The 25,085-nt window shown below is 43.5% G+C and overlaps 1 protein-coding gene across 2 annotated transcripts in view; it reads right to left on the minus strand.

Moving 5' to 3' along the window:
- dpp6a (dipeptidyl-peptidase 6a) overlaps positions 1-25,085 on the minus strand; it is a 1,544,902-nt gene that overhangs the window by 75,715 nt on the left and 1,444,102 nt on the right. For both annotated transcript variants that reach the window (XM_068015021.1, XM_068015020.1), the window contains exon 17: positions 6,192-6,239. In XM_068015021.1, coding sequence (XP_067871122.1) covers positions 6,192-6,239 — 48 coding nt within the window. The remainder of the gene's footprint in view (positions 1-6,191; positions 6,240-25,085) is intronic.

Here is a 25,085-nt window from a genome sequence, read left to right on the forward strand (position 1 = left end):
GGGGGGAAAACGGGGGGGGGGACAGAGAGGGGGGGAACAGAGATGGGGGGGAACAGAGATGGGGGGGACCGGGTTGAGGAATACAGAGAATAGGTCAATACGGGGGGGCGGGCACAACAGAGAGGAGGAAACATAGGGGGAGAGACAGAGAGAGAGAGACAGAGAGAGAGACAGAGAGAGACAGAAAGAGATCAAGATCACTCATGATAAATGGACATCTATCCAAAATACTGTGCATCGCTACATCAAGTAGTCCTGGGCCCAACCATCTTCAGCTGCTTCATCAATGACCTTCCTTCAATCATAAGGTCAGAAATGGGGATGTTCGCTGATGATTGCACAATGTTCCGCACCATTCGTGACTCCTCAGATACTGAAGCAGTCCGTGTAGAAATGCAACAAGACCTGGCCAATATCCAGGCTTGGGCTGATAAGTGGCAAGTAACATTTGCGCCACACAAGTGCCAGGCAATGACCATCACCAACAAGAGAGAATCTAACCATCTCCTCTTGACATTCAACAGCATTACCAATGCTGAATCCCCCACTATCAACATCCTAGGGACTACCATTGACCAGAAACTGAACTGGAGTAGCCATATAAATACCGTGGCTACAAGAGCAGCTCAGAGGCTGGGAATCCTGAGGCGAGTAACTCACCTCCTGACTCCCCAAAGCCTGTCCACCATCTACAAGGCACAAGTCAGGAGTGTGATGGAATACTCTCCACTTGCCTGGATGGGTGCAGCTCCAACAACACTCAAGAAGATCGACACCATCCAGGACAAAGCAGCTCGCTTGATTGGCACCCCATCTACAAACATTCACTCCCTCCACCACCGACGCACAGTGGCACCAGTGTGTACCATCTACAAGATGCACTGCAGCAATGCACCAATGCTCCTCAGACAGCACCTTCCAAACCCGCGACCTCTACCAACTAGAAGGACAAGGGCAGCAAATACATGGGAACACCACCATCTGCAAGTTCCCCTCCAAGTCACACACCGTCCTGACATGGAACTATATCGCCGTTCCTTCACTGTCGCTGGGTCAAAATCCTGGAACTCCCTTCCTAACAGCACTGTAGGTGTACCTACCCCAAATGGGCTGCAGCGGTTCAAGAAGGCAGCTCACCACCACCTTCTCAAGGGCAATTAGGGATGGGCAATAAATGCTGGCCTGGCCAGCGTCGCCCACATCCCATGAATGAATTTTTTTTAAAGTGTGTGGCGGAGCTTGACTACTTTTGCAAGTAAAAACAATGCCAGGTATGTCACTAAATCAGTTTTCAATATTATGTCGACAAAGTAAGTCAATAAATTCATCTTCTCATTTCAAGCTTCTTCAGAAAAATTCATATTTGTTGTTGTTTGTATTGGTAAGATAAATTTTTAATGTCTTTATCTGTCGAAATTTTCTCACCGGCCCCCCAGGCCAAGCAAAAATCGTAATGCGGCCCTCTGCCCGAAAAGGTTGGACAACCCTATTATAGACAGAGCAAAGTGATCCCACAACCAACGGATTAGATCAAAGCTCTGCAGTTCTGCCACATCCAGTCATGAATGGTGATGGGTAATTAAACAACTAACAAGAGGAGGAGGCTCCACAAACATTCCCATCCTCAATGATGGGGAGCCCAGCATGTCAGTGCAAAATACAAGGCTTAAGCATCTGCAACCATCTTCAGCCAGAAATGCCAAAAGGATGATCCATCGTGGCCTCCTCCTGAGGTCCCCAGCATCACAGATGCCAGTCTTCAGCCAATTCAACTGATTGCACATGATGTTGAGAAACAGCTGAACGTACTGGATATTGCAAAGGCTATGGGCCCTGACAACATCCCAGCTGTAGTACTGAAGACTTGTGCTCCAGAACTAGCTGCGCCCCTAGCCAAGCTGTTCCAGTACAGCTACAACACTGGCATTTACCTGACAATGTGGAAAATTGCCCTGGTATGTCATGTGCACAAAAAGCAGGACAAATCTAATCAGACCAATTACTACTCCATCAGTCCACTCTCAATATCAGCAAAGTGATGGAAGATATCATTGATAGTGCTATCAAGAGGCACTTACTCAGGAAAAACCTGCTCAGTGATGCTCAGATTAGGTTCTGTTCCAGACCTCATTACAGGCTTGGGTCAAACATGAACAAAACAGCTGAATTCAAGAGGAGAGATGAGAGTGACTGGCCTTGATATCAAGGCAGAAATTGACTAAATGTGGCATCAAGGAGCCCTAGCAAAATTGAAGCCAATGGGAATCAGGGGGAAATCTCTCCATTGGTTGGAGTCATACCTAGCACAAAGGAAGATAGTTGTGGTTATTGGAGACCAATCATCTCAGCCCCAGGACATGACTGCAGAGTTTCTCAGTGTAATGTCCTAGGCTCAACCATCTTCAGCTGCTTCATCAATGACCTTCCCACTAACATAAGGTCAGAAGTAGGGACGTTTGCACAGTAATCAGTACCATTTGTGAATCCTCAGATACTGAAGCGGTTCATGCCCAGATGCAGCAAGACCTGAACAGTATTCAGGCTTGGGCTGGTAAGTGGCAAATAACATTTGCTCCACACAAGTACTAGGCAATGACCATCTCCAACAAGAGAGAATCTAACCATCTTTCCTTAACATTCAACGGCATAACCATCGCTGTAACCCCCACTATCAACATCCTGGGGGTGACCGTTGACCAGAAACTGAACTGGACCAGCCATAAAAACATTGTGGCCACAATTCACCTACTTTGGTCCACTTACCCTCTGAATCCTGAGTGAAAATAGGCCTGTAAGCATTTTCAGTGAGTTCAAAGTTGATAGTCTACTGGCTATAATACATGCAACCAAGAGATCATGAGTTCAAATCCCATAATGACAAGTTGTAAAATTTAATTCAATAAATCTCCAATATGTAGAGATGAGGCCAGAAAAAGTGAAAATATAAAAAGACCATAAAGCTTGCCTTAAAATCCATCTGGGAATGAACCTGGTACCCTTACCTGATTTGACCTGCACCTAATTGTATAAACCATCCCTACAATGAGCAATTTCAAAGAAGGTCCATCTTGGGGCAACTAGGAATGGGCAATAAATGCAGACTTCACTCTCAAATTCTAACAGAAGATGTCATAGAGTCAGAGTCATTATGGCATAGAAGGAGGCTATTTGGTGCATCGAGTTCATGCCAGCTCTCTGTAGAGCAATCCAATCAGTCCTATTCCTCCGCTCTAGCCCTGTCACCCCGCAAGTTTATTTCCCTTGAATGCCCATCCAATTTCCTTTTGAAATCATTCATCATCTTCACTTCCACCACGTAGGCAGCGAGTTCCAGGTCATTACACTCGCTGTGTAAAAATTTCTTCCTCACATCCCTCCTGCATCTCTTACCCAAAACCTTAAATCTGTCCTCTTACGTCCCCTAGTCCTGTACCATCAACTAATGGGAACATCTTTTCTTTGCCTACCTTATCTAAACCTGTCATGCATGCACCTCTACAAATGTCTCCTCAATGTCTTTTGCTCCAAAGAGAACAACACTTGCTTCTCCAACCTAAGCTTGTAACTAAAATCCCTCATCCCTGGAACCATTCTGGTAAATCTCCTTTGCATCATCTCAAAGACCCTCACATCCTTCCTAAAGTCTGGTGACCAGTACTGGACACAATACTCTAGTTATGGCCTAACCAGCACTTTATAAATGTTCAGCATAACTTCTCTGCTTTTGTACTCAATACCTCTATTTTTGAAGCCCAAGATCCCATTCGCTTTGCTAACTACACTCTCAATATGTTCTGCCACCTTCAAAGATCTATGCACATGAACCCCCAAGTCCCTCTTCCCTGCACACTCTTTAGAACTGTACCATTTAGTCTATATTGACTCTCTCTATCCCTTCTGCCAAAGCACCTCACCTCTCTGTATTAAATTCAATCTGCCACTTGTCTGCCCATTCTGCTAGTCTATCTATGTCCTGTTGCAGTCGATTGGTATCATCCTCACTGTTTGCCACACCTCCAAAGTTGGTATCATTGGCAAATTCTGAAATTTTTACTCTGTATTCCAAAATCCATGTCATTTACATATATCAAAAAAGCAGTGGTCCTAGTACTGAACCTTGGGGAACACCACTGTCAACCATACTCCATAGTCTACTACCATATGTGCGTAGCAATCCAACAGCCTCATAATCACTATCACTGCCAAATTTTAATTTCCAGATTTTTAGAACTGAATTCAAGCTCTCAAACTGCCATAGTGGGATTTGAACTCACATTCTCTGGATTATTATTCCAGACTTCCGGATTATTAGTCCCATAACATAATTGGACTGGCTACCCTACAGTTGCCACCTTGCTGGGTTTCTGGCTCATCAGCAAAAATAGATTCAGGATTAGCTGGTATGATGATTGCATCTTTGAGCAATAGGAATTATTAATAGAGTCAGCTGAAATTAATTTAAGAAGAACTGGATTAATCTTTTCACAGCTTTCTCATAATTCCTTATTATGGTGCCAAAAATGGAATTTAATGTTTAAATTAAAGCATCCATCTAAGGTTAATATGTACTGAGACACAAGTCTTCATTTAGAATTAGGATCTGAATCCTAATATGCTGTCATTGCAACAGTTTGCTAAATATGCACATCTTCAATAAAGAAAGGACTTGCATTTATGGTGCACCTTTCATGACCTCAGGACGTCCCAACGTGCTTCACAGCCAATGTAATACTTTTTAAAGTGTAGTTACTGTTGTAATGTAGGAAACGTGGCAGACAATTTGCACACAGCAAACTCCCCGACAACAATGTTTCAATGGCCTGATAATCCTTATAGTGAATGTTGGTAGAGGGATAATGTTGGCCAGGACACTTGGGTGACCTCCCCTGCTCTTCCTTGAAACAGTGCCTTGGGATCGTTTACATCTTTTAAAATAACACCTTAGACACTGCAGGACTCCCTCAGTACTGAACTGGAGAAACATCCTAGATTTTGTGCTCAAGTTACTGGAATGGGACATGAATCCACAACCTTCTGACTCAGAGATAAGTGCAGTACCATCTGAACCACAGCCGACAGCGATATCAGCAGCAATGCATGAAAGTCTAGCTTCTTGGGTGAAGGCATTCCTAATGTGGTATCAAGCTGTGCAGACTGTGAAGCGACCAGATTCAATCCCTAATCAGTGTGGAATTAGGTGATATTAGTCATGGTAGGAGTAGAGGCAGTACAACTGGCTACAGTACCTTTAGGAGATAAAATCTAACAGGGACTCCAATTCTAACTGCTACCCAGTGACCTGTGCTAGAAAGTGTTTATTTGCGAGGGCGGGATTGGGCTTGGATTCGGGCCCCTCCCCTTCTCCTCCCCAAGCACAATGCCTTATCCTGCTGGCTCTCACTGTTTAACCACCCACATGAAACACAGCCACTATGATATGGTATCTGGACATCAGGTAGACATTAAACCCTAACATGATTCGACATGTTCAGGGGAGGAGAAGGGAAAAGGAAAGAGAAAATTGGAACAAGAGAAAAAACATACATGCACATCATGTGACTTATTCAACAAACTCAGTCTTTGTATGACTCTGCCTCTGATATATTTCCTATTCTGATTAAATGCTGTTTGAATTTGGCAATTTAAATTCACTGCCACATTCCAATTAATGACAGGCCTGAATTTCAAACATTTGTCTGAATTGAGTAAGCGGAAAATAATGTCATTGCAGCCTCGATAGGAACAACTGAACAACAAAAATAACACTAGGGCCTCCCATGGCCTGATTCTTGCTGAATTTGCAGTCGTTAATGGCAATTTTTCTGCTCATCCCATCATACAAAGACCTATTGCCGAATACTCCGTCAGCACTGCTCTTTAGAATAATGCATCCCTGCTCATTTCCAAATGCACTAAATCCCACCGCAATCTGCTGAAAATATTGAGTACCTGACGTGATAAATCCTCAGATTCAATTGAGCCCGTCACACTCTCAGTGACTAAGTGTTCACATTGGAAGCCAATCATTTACGTGCCCAAAGAAAGGAAGCATACGCAAGAAAGGCACAACTACTGATTGATGCCACAAAGATCAAGTCGGCAGTTTGACTTGATGGGAATATATTGCTAAGGAGTTTCTATTGTTCAAGTGCTATTGCGTGAGGTCAAGGTGAAAGCGGGTAATTACTCACTGTGTCTATCACTGGTGCTGTGAACTGTGACTCTTGGAACTCCTGGACCTGAGAAGATAAAGAAGATAGTTAATGGGTCAGATTACTGGAAGAGAGAAAGAAAATAGGGAGTCAATTGGGATTTGGTCAACATGACAGTGTGCGAGATTGGGCGAGTTCATTTGAGTGTTTTATGCATGGAGAATAAGCCAAATGTTCTCTCTGGCATGTTTTAATAACTAACAAATCCTACAATTAAAATTATGGTTTGTATGAACAATGACATCAAAACAAGAAGCAAAACAATCTGGATATGCCATAAAATCTAATTAGTGGCGCAGTGGTTAGCACTGCAGCCTCATAGCTCCAGCGACCCGGGTTCAATTCTGGGTACTGCCTGTGTGGAGTTTGCAAGTTCTCCCTGTGTCTATGTGAGTTTCCTCCGGGTGCTCCGGTTTCCTCCCACATGCCAAAGACTTGCAGGGTGATAGGTTAATTGGCCATTATAAATTGCCCCTAGTATAGGTAGGGGGTAGGGAAATATAGGGATAGGTGGGGATGTGGCAGGAATATGGAATTAGGGTAGGCCTAGTATAAATGGGTGGTTGATGGTCAGCACAGACTCGGTGGGCCGAAGGGCCTGTTTCAGTGCTGTATCTCTAAACTAAACTAAAATTGTGGCTTAAGTCTCTAATTACACTCGCTAGGCTTGTCTTAATTTAAGAAGCATGATACCTTGTGAATTGAAATGTTAAGCATCTGTGATTTTCTCAAATACATTTTCTGCCAAGTTTTGAGCTGATTGCTTTCATACTTGTAAAACTTTAAGACTTAGCTGTAAGCCAGCACCAGCATGATGGGCTGAATGGTCTCCTTCCATGCTGTAAAATTCTATCATGACTTTACACAATCCTAGCACATTGAGATTAATTACACTGAGGAATTAATCTTGTTCTGTACATTTTGATAGGGCTATGTATTAACAGTTTACAGAGCTAGAGTGATTCATTGGTAAAAGGGGACTTAAGCCATTGGAGGGAATTCTGGCTCTTGTTGGACACTGAACGTGGGTGGGCTTGGACAGCATGTTTTATCTCAGTGCTTGAAATGATGCTGTGTGACCGTCAGCATATGGGCATTTTTGACAACTTCAGATTAATTATTTTTGTCAGCTCTTTTGACAGGGACAATGACTGATATTTTAAATGGGTTAACGCCTCTGTCAAAAAAGTGGGCAAAGAAAAATCTTACAAATGCACCAAGCTTTTATACGCTAATAATCACTTAAGTGCCTTAGAATCATCTCTGGGTGTAGAGTAAGATTTGGGTAGCATGTACTCAAGTCATGTCAAGTCATTGAGGGCAATGGGAAGATCCAATTTTCCCAATTATCTGATGATCCTTGAGTTCTTCCTCTGGGACACAGGTGGGGTCTAAGGGGGATGTGGCTAAGACAGCCTGGAATTGGGTTGCTGGGAGACTGCCCATACCTCATGGTGCACCACTCGCTCAGATTAGAAAATTTTGCGTCAGTATTTACAGTAGAGAAAGAAAATGTTGTTGAGAATACTGAGATTCAGGCTATGGGGCTAGATGGGATTGAGGTTCACAAGGAGGAGGTGTTAGCAATTTTGGAAAGTGTGAAAATAGATAAGTCCCCTGGGCCAGATGGGATTTATCCTAGGATTCTCTGGGAAGCTAGGGAGGAGATTGCAGAGCCTTTGTCCTTGATCTTTATGTCGTCATTGTCGACAGGAATAGTGCCGGAAGACTGGAGGATTGCAAATGTTGTCCCCTTGTTCAAGAAGGGGAGTAGAGACAGCCCTGGTAATTATAGACCTGTGAACCTTACTTCGGTTGTGGGTAAAATGTTGGGAAAGGTTATAAGAGACAGGATTTATAATCATCTTGAAAAGAATAAGTACATTAGAGATAGTCAGCACGGTTTTGTGACGGGTAGGTCGTGCCTCACAAACCTTATTGAGTTTTTCGAGAAGGTGACCAAACAGGTGGATGAGGGTAAAGCAGTGGATGTGGTGTATATGGATTTCAGTAAGGCGTTTGATAAGGTTCCCCACGGTAGGCTATTGCAGAAAATACGCAAGTATGGGGTTGAAGGTGATTTAGAGCTTTGGATCAGAAATTGGCTAGCTGAAAGAAGACAGAGGGTGGTGGTTGATGGCAAATGTTCATCCTGGAGTTTAGTTACTAGTGGTGTACCACAAGGATCTGTTTTGGGGCCACTGCTGTTTGTCATTTTTATAAATGACCTGGAAGAGGGTGTAGAAGGGTGGGTTAGTAAATTTGCAGATGACACTAAGGTCGGTGGAGTTGTGGATAGTGCCGAAGGATGTTATCGGGTACAGAGAGACATAGATAGGCTGCAGAGCTGGGCTGAGAGATGGCAAATGGAGTTTAATGCGGAAAAGTGTGAGGTGATTCACTTTGGAAGGAGTAACAGGAATGCAGAGTACTGGGCTAATGGGAGGATTCTTGGTACTGCAGATGAACAGAGAGATCTTGGTGTCCAGGTGCATAAATCCCTGAAGGTTGCTAACCAGGTTAATAGGGCTGTTAAGAAGGCATATGGTGTGTTAGCTTTTATTAGTAGGGGGGTCGAGTTTCGGAGCCACGAGGTCATGCTGCAGCTGTACAAAACTCTGGTGAGACCGCACCTGGAGTATTGCGTGCAGTTCTGGTCACCGCATTATAGGAAGGATGTGGAAGCTATGGAAAGGGTGCAGAGGAGATTTACTAGGATGTTGCCTGGTATGGAGGGAAGGTCTTACGAGGAAAGGCTGAGGGACTTGAGGTTGTTTTCGTTGGAGAGAAGGAGGAGGAGAGGTGACTTAATAGAGACATATAAGATAGTCAGAGGGTTAGATAGGGTGGATAGTGAGAGTCTTTTTCCTCGGATGGTGATGGCAAACACGAGGGGACATAGCTTCAAGTTGAGGGGTGATAGATATCGGACAGATGTGAGAGGTAGTTTCTTTACTCAGAGAGTAGTAGGGGCGTGGAACGCCCTGCCTGCAGCAGTAGTAGATTCGCCAACTTTAAGGGCATTTAAGTGGACATTGGATAGACACATGGATGAAAATGGAATAATGTAGGTCAGATGGTTTCACAGGTCGGCGCAACATCGAGGGCCGAAGGGCCTGTACTGCGCTGTAATGTTCTAAAAAATGTCACTTTGGTGTTTTATGCAATAAAGGGACAGAATTCAGGAAAGGTTATTTGATAGATCTTTTTTTCATTACTTTACAATCCCAGTGCAATGAGGTAAATAGTGATGAAGCACATTAATATGGTAACATCGATACCCAGCTCTCTGATAGAAAGTATTCTTTTTAATCAGGAAGATGGTTTCCCTTTAAAAGAATAAACTACTACAGTTATAAATATTGAAGAAAGTGGCTGAATTTGACTGTTGGGAGAAATCATCATGAAGAATCTTGGCACCTAACACAATATTAGGGTAAGCCAATCATTTCTTTAGCAATTTTTAAAAATTCATTCATGGGATGTTAGTGTCGCTGGCTAGGACAGCATTTATTGCCCATCTCTAATTGCCCTAGGTATTAAGATGGCTTACATGAGAATGCCATGTCAGACAAGGTCAGAGTTCATCAATACAAAAGCAAACACATTTATTCTTCCATTCACCCAATGTGACCTTAGTCAATACAGGTAAAAGATCACACTGGAGCAGCAAATGTTCAGATCATGATCCTGGTAATTACTTTGGGATTGCGTCTCACTGGTGACTTCCAGCGCTGACTCCACCAGAGCATTTGGAGTCAGTAGGATGTCACCTCACTTAAATAGACCCAGTGGGTACCTCCACTATTATGGGGTGCATCTTGGGCCTTGCCCACTGATGGAGACTGGCTAACTCATTGGCAGCTGAATGAGGTTGCCAAGGCCCTATTGGATAGAGAAGCAGATTTCACATTGGCCCCCTTTATAAGGGGGGATAAAATCTTTTTAAATAAATTGTTAAAGACTTCAAGGTGAGCTTCACATCTGTCGATTGGCAGACCCTATGAGCCTCTTGTCACTGGGTGTTCGTCCAATCTATTGCTAGGTCAGGGAACTCCCAAGGTGGAATTCCCAGCCTAACAATGTCAGTAGCCTTATTTGGGCTGGTTGAAGGCCCTGCCTCCAAGAAAGATCAATGGAAACTTCAGGAAAGGTTCGGTACCCAGCATATCTGGTCTTCAATCCTCCAGCGCATTATGACAGGAGTAGAAGCGAGCATTTTCTGCCCCAATGCCTTTCAATGATGTTGACCGATAAAATGAATGCTTGGTCAATGCACCATTGGGCTACTCTGGAATGCAAGCTCCTTCAATTGCAAGCTTCTGAAAGGACACATTGCTGAGAGGAACTAGGACTGCACTTCAGGACTTTAGAAGAAGGCAGAGTTCACTGCAGAATGATCATAACTACAGCCTCAAAACTTGCAGCAATGCACCTTATTAGATTACTGGTCTGAACCCAGCCTTTTATAAAGACAAGAACCTTGGCTGGAATTTTATGCCACCCCAGCGAGTCGGATGGTGGCGGGAGGTTGGGGGGGGTGGGGGGTGGGGGGGGGGGGGTTGGTGGTGTAAAATGGAGCGGGAGGCTCTGGAAGGCCTTCCCGACCCGGTCTCAGTCAGACAGATAACCGCCTCGTTGCACTTTCATATACAGTTTAAGAGAATTTTAGTCTGGAATATGATTAATTTGTTTTTTCTCACACTTCAGTCAGACAGATTGATGATGCAAAAGAGAATGGATGTTTCGTAAATTAGCTGGTTCCATCTTAAGAGGAGCCCCTTGTCTTTGCTTTTTTTTTTAACTTTCAACACATTGGGGCCAAATTCCACTCTGATTCTTGCCTGAAAATGCAAAGATGACTGTGGGCTATTGCCTGCCTAAGCTCACCCCCACCCCTTCTTTGCTTAGTATGGCCCTCTCCCACCACTACACCCCTCCCCTTGTCGCCCACCATGCTTAAATCTATCGCAGAGTCAGACCCTGGTGGAATTTTTGAAGCGCCGACCAGTTAACTGCATCAGGTTGCCTGTTTGGCATCTACCTCTTACCGCTTCAATTCAAATGAGGTCTGATGTCGAATCCGGCTCAGGCTAGCATGTGCGGTGTGCAGAGTAATCACTCCACCGACTCACTACCCATTTGCTCCTCGATTTTGTCCCGCTCTCAATTGCTAGCATTTCTGTTATTATCACTATCGCACTTACACAGTTGATAATAGGAATTAATGTAGAACCACACATTAACCATGCAGTACCCAACATGAGAGAACATTAACTATTACCTGATGGATGCTATGTAAATATCCATAGGATTATAGGAACAGGAGTTGGCCATTTAACCCCTTGAGCCTGTTTTGCCATTCAATTAGTTGATGTCTGATCTGTACCTCAACTCCATTTAGCCATCATTCTTCTGAATTTCTTAATACCCTCACCCAACAAGAGCCGATCAACCTCAATCTTGAAAATTTCAACTGACCCAGCATGCATAGCCTTTTGGAGAGAGAGCAAGATTTCCACACTCTTTTGTGTGCAAAAAATCTTCCAGATTTCCACACTCTTTTGTGTGCAAAAAATCTTCCTGATTTCACTCCTAAATGGCCTAGCTCTAGTTGTAAGATTGCGCCCCCACCCTGTTCTTGTCTTACCCCAACCAGTGGAAATAGTTTCTCTGAGTCTATTCTATCAAATCCTTTTATCAATACAAGCACCTCAATCAGATCATCGCTCATCGCTCAATCTTCTATTACTCAAGGAAAGACAAGCCAAGTCTATGCATAATGCTCCTGTTTTGCTGATTTGTTGAATATTTGTTGCTTAACAAGCATGTTCTCAATTGTTAAGTGCGTGGATTGCTAGAACTAGTTCGTCCAGTCCCCTACTTTTGATTTGTGGTTTTCTGCTGCATAAATCGTGTTTTACTTAATATGCAGATTTAATCTTATTCACTGAACTTGGCAACTATAATACTTCATCTTCTAAGTAACAAATCAATCAGTTTATATCAACATCCCATTAAAAAACTCTCGCTGCCTTCACCAGGGAAAAAGTAATCAATAACAAACTGAATCTCTACATGTCAGTTATGGAACCTACAGTTTTATCTCAGCTTATCAGACATTCTTTTGAAATAAATTACACAATGGCACAGATACTTTTGGCTCAATGTATAAGCATGCGACCTGGAGAAGCTTTGAAGGTTACATGAGCCAGTAGGTGAGGCAGATAGAAAAGAGAAATGCTGGAGAGTGACTTGAAATGCAAGTTAGATATCACACAGAAAACCACCCGCTCAAAGTGTTGCAGCCCAGGTGTGGGAAGCTCTCTTCCATGAAGGGCATTTATGAACCAATTTTTTAAAATAATAATCCAGAAGCTGTCATAGTTACCTTCCTAGTATCAGTTTACAAGTTGCCCAATTTTTAAGCCTGTTTTATAAATTGCAATGGTGAGATTGGAACTCATGGGGGGTGAAAGACACCAGAGGTGCAAAACTTGGAAACTATTGCCAGGATATTTACTTCAAACCAAGTAAAAATGACTGTGAAACTTGGAAACGAGTTTCCAAAAGGAGTTTGACTTATCATTCGGTGAAAAATTCATCTGCCGATTCATTGCTACCCCATTTTGCCCTGCTGGCGTAGACCATTTTCACCCCCATGACCTCTGGGTCATTTTACATGTCCCTCAACCTCACTATATTTCAATCAATCGGAGTTTGAGAGGCCGAGTGGCCTACTCCTGCTCCTAATTCATATGTTCATATCTATGTTGGTAAAACATCATTTTATCCTCTCACACATCCTTCCTCAAGTTTTCAAACCTCAGTGAAACTCAGTCTTCTCTTCCTCCCAACACCTTTTAAAACCCTAAACTTTGAAGTGGTCAACCACTATTTTATTGCTGTATCATGTTTATTGTTCTGTAATTTCCACCTTGACGATGTCTTGCAATATGTGCCTTAGCTCTGAGCCTAGATCACAGTAAAAAAAACTGAAAAGGGGTGCAAGGAAGAAAGACATGGACACAATTAGTCTTCTGGCCCCTATTTCTGGGGAGGAGAATGGTTGTTAATGAACAAATTATTAGAAGACCAAATTCAGTAAAGAGCAAAGTCATTCAGAATTTATTTGTTAATTTTGTTTTATTGAGAAAAAATTTGACATGTTTTTATAAACGACCCAAACATGGGCATTGGGAGCAGCATCATGAAGTCTGTAGATGAAACAAAACTTGATGAAGTAGTAGATGGTGATGAAGACAGTTAGAGACTTCTGGATGACATGGACGGGATTGTGAAATGGGCAGATGGTATTCAATGCAGAGAAATGTGAAATGATGTACTTTGGGAGGACTAGTAGGGAAGGACAGCATACCATAAAAGGCATGATTTTGAAAAGTGTAGATGAACAGAGACCATGGTGTCCATATACAAAAATCTTTAAAGGTGGCAGGGAAAGCTGATAAGGTGGTTGAAAAAGCATAAGGGTTACTTGGGTTTATAAATGAGGAATAAAATATAAAAGCTAAGAGATCATGCTAGAAATTTATAAATAACTGGTTAGGCCTCAACTGGAGTCTTGTGGATAATTCTGGGCATCACACTTCAGGAAAACTGGAACGGCATTGAAAAGGGCACAGAGGAGGTTTACCAGGGATGAGCAACTTCAGTTATGAGGAGAGGTTAGAAATGTTAGGACTGTTTGAGAAGGTTAAGAGGTGACCTAATGGAGGTTTTCCAGTTGATGCAAGATTTTTATAGAGTAGGTAGAGAAATCTATTCCCTTTGGCAAGTGGATCAATAATGAGAGGTCATGGATACAAAATTATTAGCAAATGATCTAGAGGAGAGATGAGAAGAAATATTTTTACTCAGACAGCTATCAGGATCTGGAACACTCAACCAGAGAAGGTGATGGAAGCTGATTCCATAAATAATTTTAAAAGGGAGTTGGACAGGTACTTAAGGATGAGGAAATTACAGGGTAACGGACAAAAAGCAAGAATGCAGGACTAAGCACAACTGCTCTTTAAAAGAGCCAGCACAGGCAGGATAGGCCAAATGGCCTCCTTCTGTGCTGCAAGTTTCTATGATTCTATGACAGAAAAGTGGTGCTGTACGTCAGTGAATGTAAACTGGCTGGGCCATGGGATAGAGGCTTAACCCTATGAATCAGCACTCATTGAGCTTCTGATATCAACTATGCTGTCAGTTGTCAAATGCAGGTTGGATCCAAAAAAAGGATGGCTACTATGAGAGCTCCATAGGCAGGTACACAGGGACCAGGGTCTAAAATTTCAATGGCGCTGCACATGTCTTTGAGGAGCAGTTAGATATATCTAAAGGAGGAGAGGATGCCCATCATCACGTAGCCTGCCTGGAGAGAGACCTCTTCAGGTCTGGGAAAGATTTTGCGTTATTTGCTTGTCATCTTGTGATTTAATATAACACTGTCGAGCAGTTATACAAAATCTAATACTGTTATTAGTCAATGTAACAAAACTTGTTATGAGAAAAACTACTCGTCCGTGAATCATAAGCAATGTTACCGTTGCTGGACTAACAGCCTTTTCTTGTGAAAGTAACCACTAAGAAATCCGCTAACAGATACCAATATGAAAATGTAAAACTTCTAAACTGATTGGTTTAGAAATTTGGCCATGCTTACTGTTGGGCATGAGGGTAGTGCAGGGAAAAATCCCTACGCCTAAATGCTGGGGCCAAGGGTCCCCAATATTGGGCCTCAGGCCTCATTTCTATGAATCACAGTTGAAGATCTGGCTGCTGCTTGCAATGCAGCAGTTCTCAGCTAAGTGGGGAAGGGGCAGGGACTAACAATGTCGGGAGGGAGTGGTGGCTGGGAGGGAAGGGCGGGATAATGATCAGGATGAGAGAAAGTAGTAGCAATCGGGAGAGAGGGAGAATGGTCAGGAGTGGCCCGTGATCTGTTAATATGGGGTTAGGATGAGCACTCCTGGTCCTCCTGGCTTCATATTCAGGTAAGTATATTTTCAAACCTTACCTTGTTGGTTGTGGCCTAATGGGCAGTCTCTATAAGGATTACTTGGTAGGCCATTTATACGTTTGGTTTTTCTGCTGCAGGCTGCCTCAGGACAAGCCAATCTTTCAGTAGAGGCCTCAAACAGACATTAGGGCCCTTAAACACATATGCAAGAGGCCTAATACCTGTTTCATGCGTGGCCACCATGCACTGATTTTTCATCTTTTACCAACAAGGTGGCTCACAGTGAGCATAAACTGACAATTTTAGAGGCTTAGGAGTATGTTTAGCGCCAGAAAAATGGGCACTGTGTTTTCTGCTGCACATTTTTTCTTTACCAACCACTTTGTTGTCAAAATACTAGGAGTAGCACTGACTAGGTCATCACTCACAGTGATTTCAATTATGAAATGTCTGGGGTTAAACTAAAAGAAACTAGCTTCATTCAAATGAATAGAATTTTGCTTCCAGCAGAATAACAATTACTGCTGAGGATTCTCTTAAACTCCACCACACTAATTACAGACCCACGCTCATTAGATATGTTAACTGAGACAACAGTGCACAGCAAACAGTGAATCGATAAACATATCATGGTTCAGAGGAATCAAATAATTTTTCCAACAGACTGCACCCAGCCACATTTCACAACTCAACACTAATATAAACTGAAATAAGAATATAAATTGAATAAGAAATAAAATATTTCTTCCAATCTTGACTCTATCTTTTCTCCCCTGGTCCAGTCTCTTCCCACCTACATTCGTGACTCTTCTGACGTCATTTTGACAATTTCCAGTTTCCTGGCCCTAACCACCTCCTCTTCACTATGGGACATCCAATCTCTCTACACCTCCATCCCTCACCAGGACCGTTTGAGGGCTCTCCGCTTCTTTCTTGAACAGAGGCCCAACCAGTCCCCATCCACCACCACCCTCCTCCACCTAGCTGAACTTGTTCTTACATTGAACAACTTCTGCTTCAACTCCACTCACTTCCTTCAAGTAAAAGGGGTTGCTATGGGTACCCGCATGGGTCCCAGTTATGCCTGTCTTTTTGTGGGATATGCCAAACATTCCTTATTCCAGTCCTACTCAGGCCCCCTCCCGCAGCTATTTTTCTGGTACACTGATGACTGTATTGGTTCCCCTTGTCCTCACTTTCCACCCCATTAGCCTCCATATCCAAAGGATCATCCTCCGCCATTTCCACCACGTCCAGCGTGATGCCACTATCAAACACTTTGTCCCCTCCCTTCCCCTGTCAGCGTTCCGAAGGAATTGTTCCCTCTGCGACACCCTGGTCCACTCCTCCATTACCCCCACCACCTCATCCCCTTCCCATGGCACCTTCCCCTGCAATTGCAGGAGGTGCAATACCTGCCCATTTACCTCCTCTCTCCTCACTACCCAAGGCACCAAACACTCCTTTCAGGTGAAGCAGCGATTTACTTGTACTTCTTTCAATGTAGTATACTGTATTCACTGCTCACAATGTTGTTTCCTCTACCTGGGGGAGACCAAATGCAGATTGGGTGACCGCTTTGCGGAACACCTCTGCTCAGTCCGCAAGCAGGACGCCGAGCTTACGGTAGCTGGCCATTTCAACACTTCCCCTGCTCTCATGCTCACATCTCTGTAGTGTTCCAGCGAACATCAACACAAGCTCGAGGGATAGCATCTCATTTACCGATTAGGCATACTACAGCCTGCCGGACTGAACATTGAGTTCAATAATTTCAGAGCATGACGGGCCCCCTATTTTTATTTTTAGTTTTTTTTTCTTTTTCATTTGTTTTATTTTAGTTTGTTTAGTTTGTTTCTGCTGTGCCTACCCACTGTTATTTTTCATGTTTGTGCTTGGGGCCAGGGCTGTTCATTTTTCTGTCAATTAACACCTTCTCTGTACTAATGCTTTGTCTTTCACCACACCATTAACATACTGTTTGCCTTTGCTCCATGATCTTCTGGTCAGTTATTCTCCGTGACCTTGTCCTATCAACACCTTCTCTTTTGTTATCGCTTGCCCCAGACCCGCTTTACTTGCTTAAAACCTTTCACATTTCTAATATTTGACAATTCAGATGAAGGGTCACTGACCTGAAACGTTAACTCTGCTTCTCTCTCCACAGATGCTGCCAGACCTGCTGAGTACTTCCAGCATTTCTCATTTTTATTTCAGATTTCCAGCATCTGTAGTATTTTGCTTTTATTACGCATCCCATGGTTTATCAAATTTCAATAGAACTAGCAATTATAGCCTTTTGAAGCGAGCAAGTTCCAGATTTCCACTACTCTTTGTGTGATAAAGTGCTTCCTGATTTCATTCCTAAATAGCCCAGCTCCTTCCCTCTTGTTCTGGATTCCCCCACCAGAGAAAATAATTTCTCTGTATCTGCCTTATCAAGACCTTAATCATTGTAAAAAGTTTGTTTTCAACACCTCTCAATCTTCCAAGCTCAAAAGAATATAAGCCATGCTTATGTAATGTCATTAATTAATCTTGGTATCATTCTAATGAATCAGTGCACCCCTTCTAAGGACAATCACCTTTAATGAGGGTCGGCATCTAAAACTGAACACTTTACTCCAGTTTAGATGAAGAAAATGAAGAAAAACTCTTTCCAATGGTTGAAGGGTTGATAACGAAAGGGCACAGATTTAAGGTGATTGGCAAAAGAAGCAGAGGTGGCATGAGGAAAACTTCTTTATGCAATAGGTGGTTAGAATTTGGAATGCACTGTCTGATTGGATGGTGGATACTGATTCAATAGTAGCCTTCAAAAGGGAATTGGATAAACACTTGAAGGAGAAAAATTGCAGGGATATGTGGAAAGAGCCAGCGCAGACTCGATGGGCTGAATAACCTACTTCTAGTCTTTTTTTAATTCTTTCATGGGATGTGGGCGTCGCTCACAGCATTTGCTGCCCATCCCTAATTGCCTTTGATAATTAGCTTGCTAGGCCATTTCAGAGGGCAGTTAAGAGTCAATCACATTGCTGTGGGTCTGGAGTCACATGTAGGCCAGACCAGGTAAGGAAATCTGGCAAGGACAGCAGATTACCTTCCCTGAAGGGCATTAATAAACCAGATGGGTTTTTACGACAATCAATGATAATTTCATGGCATCTTTACTGAGACGAGCTTTCAATTGCAGATTTTTATTAACTTATTGAAATTTAAATCCCACCAGCTGCTGCTGTGGGATTTAAACCCGTATCCCCAGGGCATTATCCTGAGCCTCTTGATTACTAGCTCAGTGACGTTACCACTACACTGCCATTCTATGAAGCTATGGCCATGGCTCTGTACAACTGCAGCATCACTTTTTCATTTTTGAGATAAAGGCCAACATTGATCAGCCTTCACTCGCGGACGTTTAGTGATTTGTGTACATGCACACCTACACCCTTTGTTCCTCCACAGTCCCTTTGTCTCTCACCATTCAGAAAATATGGACTAACTTTACTCCTTGAGGTGGCCACTTGTGACAATTGTTTCAAAGTGTATTTAGGTCTAGTTTGAATTAACTGGAAATTGGAAGATTAGCACCAAGGATTTGTGATGTTTGAATTTGTAGCAGTGTCATCCAATGAGCGCTAAGGCAATGTGGAAAGTGCATGCTGGTAATATTCATGGCCTAACAGCACAACACAAGACAGAAGACATAGGGTAAAAACTGAACTTCAGAGTGTCCCATATAACAATTTTGTGGGTCTAACATTCAGTGCCCCAGGGTGCCTGAAAGAGGTCCAACTCAAAACTGGAGCAACTTATTCTTCAAATCATCATGGTGGTTGCCTACATTGGATATTAGGTCTATTATATATATATATAAATGAGTGTCCAACAGCTGTTTAAGAAATTGATCTACGATGGGCGGGACAAGGATTGGGCTTGTCTTACACAAGAGTCTTCAGTGGTTGCCAAGGTTGGGTTAGTTTTCTTAATATTTCATTTTTCAAAAAATGTTGCTCCTTAAATCATGCTACCTTTCATCTTCCTTCCAAAGCCTGCTCAAACCAACTTCTTTGACAATGTATTCAGTCACACCCCCGAGCTTTTCTCCCTTTATTGCTCACTGTCTGGTTTGATCTCTGTGAAGTGCTTTGATGTATTTGTAAAGATGCTTTTTAAATGCCTATTATTGTTAATAAAATTAAACATGGTGGTGTGGAAGAGGCAGGGGAGGCTGAAACAATTAAGACCAGGCTGCTAAGTTCCCAATATGTTTCACCAAATAGCCCCTAAATGGAGGAACCCTCTCTCCAACTTTTTAAAGTTGAAATAAAAAAAGCCCTTACCAGCCCTGCCACCATTGTGGGGGGGGGGGAACCCCCCCCCACCCCCACAGGGTGGCCAGCGGCTGCAGTTGATGCCAGGCAGGCAGGCAGGGCCGGAGGCAGCCACATTGTTTCCCAACACCTCTGGGGTCCTGGAAACCAACTGAAAAATTCTAGTTGGCCTCCAACAATAGGCCTTCATAGACCTTTATCTAACTAATAGGCTAATCACCAGCCCCAACTCCCAAGGCCAACCAGATATTTGAACATTAAAAGAAAATATACTCGAATTGCATCCTCACATTGGCCTTTTCTGTTGATAACAGCCTCATACCAGCTGGATACTTCTAGTGAATGGCTATAATGACACCCAAATCCAGTTTCATTTACTCTTTTGTTATGACATCCATTCACTGGATACATGCTTCCTATTTCCTTAAGGCTGCGTTTCCTGACAATGCAACCACTAGGTGGCGCAGTACTGGCACATGTGCAAATGCAGCCTCATCCACTGAGACATGAATGTCTGCAGCTGCCAGTAATAAAGATAGCGCTGCTCAATTTGTCACAAAAAAACAAATTAAACCCAAACCCCCTCAATGGCTGCGATTACCGCCTCCATCCCACCCCCAACAGTACCCCGCTCCTTCCTGTCATTGCGCTTCTCTTCGCCGCTCTCTCCCATGCCCATCTTCTCGCCACTCGCTCCCCAACCCTCCCCTGCCTTCCCTCAGCCATTGTTCTTGCCCTTGTCGCGTCTTCCCCTCGGCTGCCCGCTCCCTGCCTTGCCACTTTGGCTGCTCACTCCCCACTTCTACCCCAGCCACCACCCCCCCACCCCCAGCTGCTCGCTTCTGGCGTCACTGCATCCCTCCCCTCGGCCACTCATTCCTGCATTGCCCCATCACCCCTCGGCCGCTTGCTCCCTGCCTTGCCACATCAGTGGCTCGTTCTCCACCCCCACCACCACCACCCCTTCTTCCGGTGATGAGGTGGGGAGCGAGTGGCCAAGGGGGGAAGCGGTGCGGGCAGGATGGAGTGGTGAGTAGTCAGGAGTGGGAAATTTTAACTGGCAATTGAAGTGGCGATGGCGGGAGGGAGTGGGGTACTGTTAGGGGGAATGGAGGCAGCGATCGTAGATTTTGAGGGGTGATGACATCATTGCGTGGTGACATCAGTGTCCACATGCGCACATTCATACTGGCAAGCTGGGAAATGTTCGCAGCACTGGTGACGTCTGCGATCACTCTGCACATGCTCTGTGTTGTCAAGAGTCACTCTGTTTCCTTAATAGGCTGTAAAACACTTTGGAGCATTCTGAGGTCATGAAAGGAACTATATAAATGCATTTCTTTCTTGCTTTCTTATTTCCTGTACCAACATGCTTTACGTTATGTTCATGCATATTAAAACCCATCTCTATTCCCACCTTAATTTGCTCAGATCCAAGTGTAGGAGTTTGGGTGCAAACATGCATTAAGAACTACTCTCTAGTATTGAAGGCACCAACACCAACCACCATCCTGCCCCCTCCACATCCCCAATATGACCTACCACCCTCACATTATTCATAAGGGGATAACCTGATTTTGTACTCCTGTCAGTGAGCTCTGCCTGCTGGGAGCACACATCAGAAATTCAGGTGCATGTGGTATGCGATTTTACGCGGTCAGAAAATCACATGCAGTGTGCACCCAATTTCTGGAAATGCATTCTTGGTTGACCAGGTTGTTCCCCAAGAGGATGAAGACTGAAAATGATCCATACAGTGCATTCTTAAGCAACAAAGCATTGTCACTGTCTGAAAGCCAATAAGTAAAACTACATCATCACAGGTTATAACAGGGATAGAACTTCCTCTAATGATTTACTGATCAAAGAAAACATTCAGCCATTATCAATTCCCTATTACAACAGTGACAACACTTTAAAAGTATTTCATTGGCTGCAAAACATTTCAGTCATTGTGAGATCATGAAAGGTGCTGCATAAATGTGAGTCTATTTTTAGTTAGCAAAATACTGATATGCGCACAATGGATTAATTAAATTACATAGAGCTAACAGCACAGAAACAGGCCATTTGACCCAACTAGTCTATGCCAGTGTCTATGCTCCACATGAGTCTCCTCCCACCCTACCTCATCTAACCCTGCTAGACTATCCTTCTATTCCTTTCTCCCTCATTTGTTTATCTAGCAACTCGCTGTGGTAGCAACATTCGGATTCTAACCACTCTTTGTGTAAAGACGCTTCTCCAGAATTCCTTATGTTGACTATCTTATATCTATGGCCCAATAGTGCTACCTTCCTGATCAATAGCTTTGGATTAAAGGCACTTGAGCACAAAAACCTAGGCTGACACTCGAGTGCAGTAATGAGGGAGTGCTGCACTGTCAGAGGCGCTGTCTTTCGGCTGAGGCATTAAACTGAGGCCCCGTCTGCCCTCTCAGCTGGACGTAAAAGATCCCATAGCACTATTTCGAAGAAGAGCAAGGGACAGTGTCCTGGCCAATATTTATCCCTCAATCAACATCACAAAAACATATCATCTGATTATTAACACGTCACTGTTTGTGGGAGCTTGCTGTGTCCAAATTGGCTGCCATTTTCCTATATTACAACAGTGATTACACTGAGAAAGTACTTCATTGGCTGTAAGGTTCTTTGCGACTTCCTAATATTGTGAAAGGAGCTATCTAAATGCAAATCAAACTTTCTTTCTTAAAGTGCTGGGTGCTTCTTGACAGAAATTTGCATTTATCTTATCTTATTATTCATTTACAACTCGCAACAAAAAGCTTCCACTATGTCACCTGACCTTTAAGTCAGAGGAGATGTTAACTGCAAGCGTGCATTGTAAAGGTATGCTCAAGAATACAATATCTTGTCTCTGACTTTAAAAAACCAGCTCACAGTAACCTCGAGGCTTGTCAAAACACACAGTATGATTACTGAAGTACAAAACGCAGGGGACAGATTTATCTTTAATGAGAAGTTATTTTTGATTCTGTCATCAAACATGGCAGTGTGTACAGTAGGTGAAATATTAGAATTGGTGTGACAGGCTGAGTAAACAACAGATGTGCCATATCTTCTATAATCAGGGTCAAAAATTAGGAGGATGCAAATTTGTGTGCTGAGATGCTTTAAATTGTGTTTTTATCTTTGGAAGGTTCAGGGTATAATTTCCACATTAATAATTTGTATTTGCAGAGGTGCAGGAGAAGGCCCCCCACCCCCCGCCACTATTTGCCCCACCTACACCCTGGGCTCCCCCATCGCATGCTTCCTCACATTCTCCCCCACCCCCACATTCCTCGGTCCCCCAAACTCAGAGCTGGACGTCCATTGGCTACACAAAAGCAATTAAAAACCGCCGCAGCAGCCTTTCATTTCATGCGCTAATAAATCATTGAAGACAGCAGCTGCGAGCAGCAAGCCACGAGCAGACTCCGGCTCTGGGCCTGCAGATAATTGCCGACAAAGGTCTCTTGTGAGTAGAGATCAGATCTCTTTATTTGCAAAGGCATGAATTATTCATGGGCGCCTTTAGAATCTAATAAAACATGAAGACATTATCATGACCATAAACTATCCTTTACAGGCCAGTGTGTAATTAGGACATGGGCAACATAGCCTTAGTTTAGTTTAGAGATACAGCACTGAAACAGGCCCTTCGGCCCACCGAGTCTGTGCCGACTATCAACCACCCATTTATACTAATCCTACACTAATCCCATATTCCTACCACATCCCCACCTGTCCCTATATATTTCCCTACCACCTACCTATACTAGTGGCAATTTATAATGGCCAATTAACCTATCAACCTGCAAGTCTTTGGCATGTGGGAGGAAACCAGAGCACCCGGAGGAAACCCACGCAGACACAGGGAGAACTTGCAAACTCCGCACAGGCAGTACCCAGAATCGAACCCGGGTCCCTGGAGCTGTGAGGCTGCAGTGCTAACCACTGCGCCACAGCCTTCTGCTGCTGCAGCCAGGTAAGAGCTGACAATGCTCCGCCTTGTCATGGAGGTGAGTAAGTTTTCAATCCTGTTCCTCTAATTTCCTAAACTTTGATGAATAAGGAAAAATAACCTGCATTTATCTAACGCCTTTTGCAACGTCAGAACCTTCAAAAGCGCTTTGTTGCCAATGAAGTATTTTGAAATGCAGTCAGTCTTGTAATGTCAGAAAAGTAGCAGACGCTATATAAATATAAGATCTTTCTCAAACAAAGTCATGTCTACTGTGGGAGCCTGCGAGGCTTTTCTGACAGAAACCATTGAAGGGAGTAGTGACAGTCATTGCCACTGGTAATGCTCAGGAGATGGTCGATTGCCCCGTGCAGCTCTTCAATGATCAGCTGGCATAACTCAATCACACTTTACCTGGTTAATCTGAGCCTCCTCATGCACTACTCCTCCAGCATGCCATAGGTAGCTAAGTCTAACTGTGATAAACCCATTGCCTGGTAGTCATACCCTCGCTGTGTGCTCCACACTCCTAAGTTGTTCTGTCTCCTCCTTCCTACTGACCTAGTGTAATATTGCCAGTAGATCTACACTCTTGGCCAGATATGTTCCCTGTATTATTCATTCTCACTGATGTGGCAATTCTCCAAAATCTCTTACTTCATTAAATTCACTAATTGCTGTTCTGACCTTGACTAAAATGCTCACTCTTTGATTTAGCTGTGTAGCTGCCAAATCCTGCATGAGTTCATCATTTTTGCTTGTGAATGATCCTAGTGAGAGAGAGTCTGTGCACCAAAATGTGCAATACAGGTATGAGACCAATTAAAGAGGCAGAAATAAAAATAGAAAGTGCTGGAAATGCACAGCAGGTCTGGCAGGATCTGCGGAGAAAGAGAGTTAATGTTTCAGAACTATGACCTTTCATCAAAACACTCAAGAAGGCGGTTCACTAGCACCTTTTCAAGTGCAATTGAGGATGGACAATAAATGCTGGCCTTGCCAGCAACGCCCACATTCCATGAACAAACAAAAACAATATATTTTCACATTAACCAAAGACAAAAGTAGATTGCAGCTACAGAAAGGACATGTATCCACCAGGATCCTTCTGGGGGTAATTTTAACCTGATATGCCGGGTGGAAACTGGTTGGATTGTCACTTTAACAGCCTGCCTACTATTACACTCCATTGACTTGGATAAGGAGCAAAATTGGGTGGGGTGCACCTGATTGTATCTATTTTCCAACTGGCAGGTTCGGGTAAAATTGCCACTGGATAGGTTAGATAGTTCATTAGAGTACAGGCCTTGCAAACCTAGGTCTCCACAACCATTGACATGCGCTGCATGCTCTACAACTTTGCTTTGTAAAGAGGCCAAACCTTGGAGGAAGAGGAGGAGAATCTTGCCAGTGCAGAAGAAAGGATGTGAAAATGAGGAGGAAGTCACCCCAGAACCACTCGTGCAGCTTGGAACACTAAGGCACCGCTACAAATACAAATAAATTAGTGCCTGAGCTCCCCATCCACCTTCCCCCACAACATTAAAGAGCTCTCCTGTCCATGTCTGCAGAAAATGGTCTGAAACACATTCAGCAACACTGTCT

This window comes from Heterodontus francisci, chromosome 2 (assembly GCF_036365525.1).
Source record: "Heterodontus francisci isolate sHetFra1 chromosome 2, sHetFra1.hap1, whole genome shotgun sequence".
Taxonomy (NCBI): Eukaryota; Metazoa; Chordata; class Chondrichthyes; order Heterodontiformes; family Heterodontidae; genus Heterodontus; species Heterodontus francisci.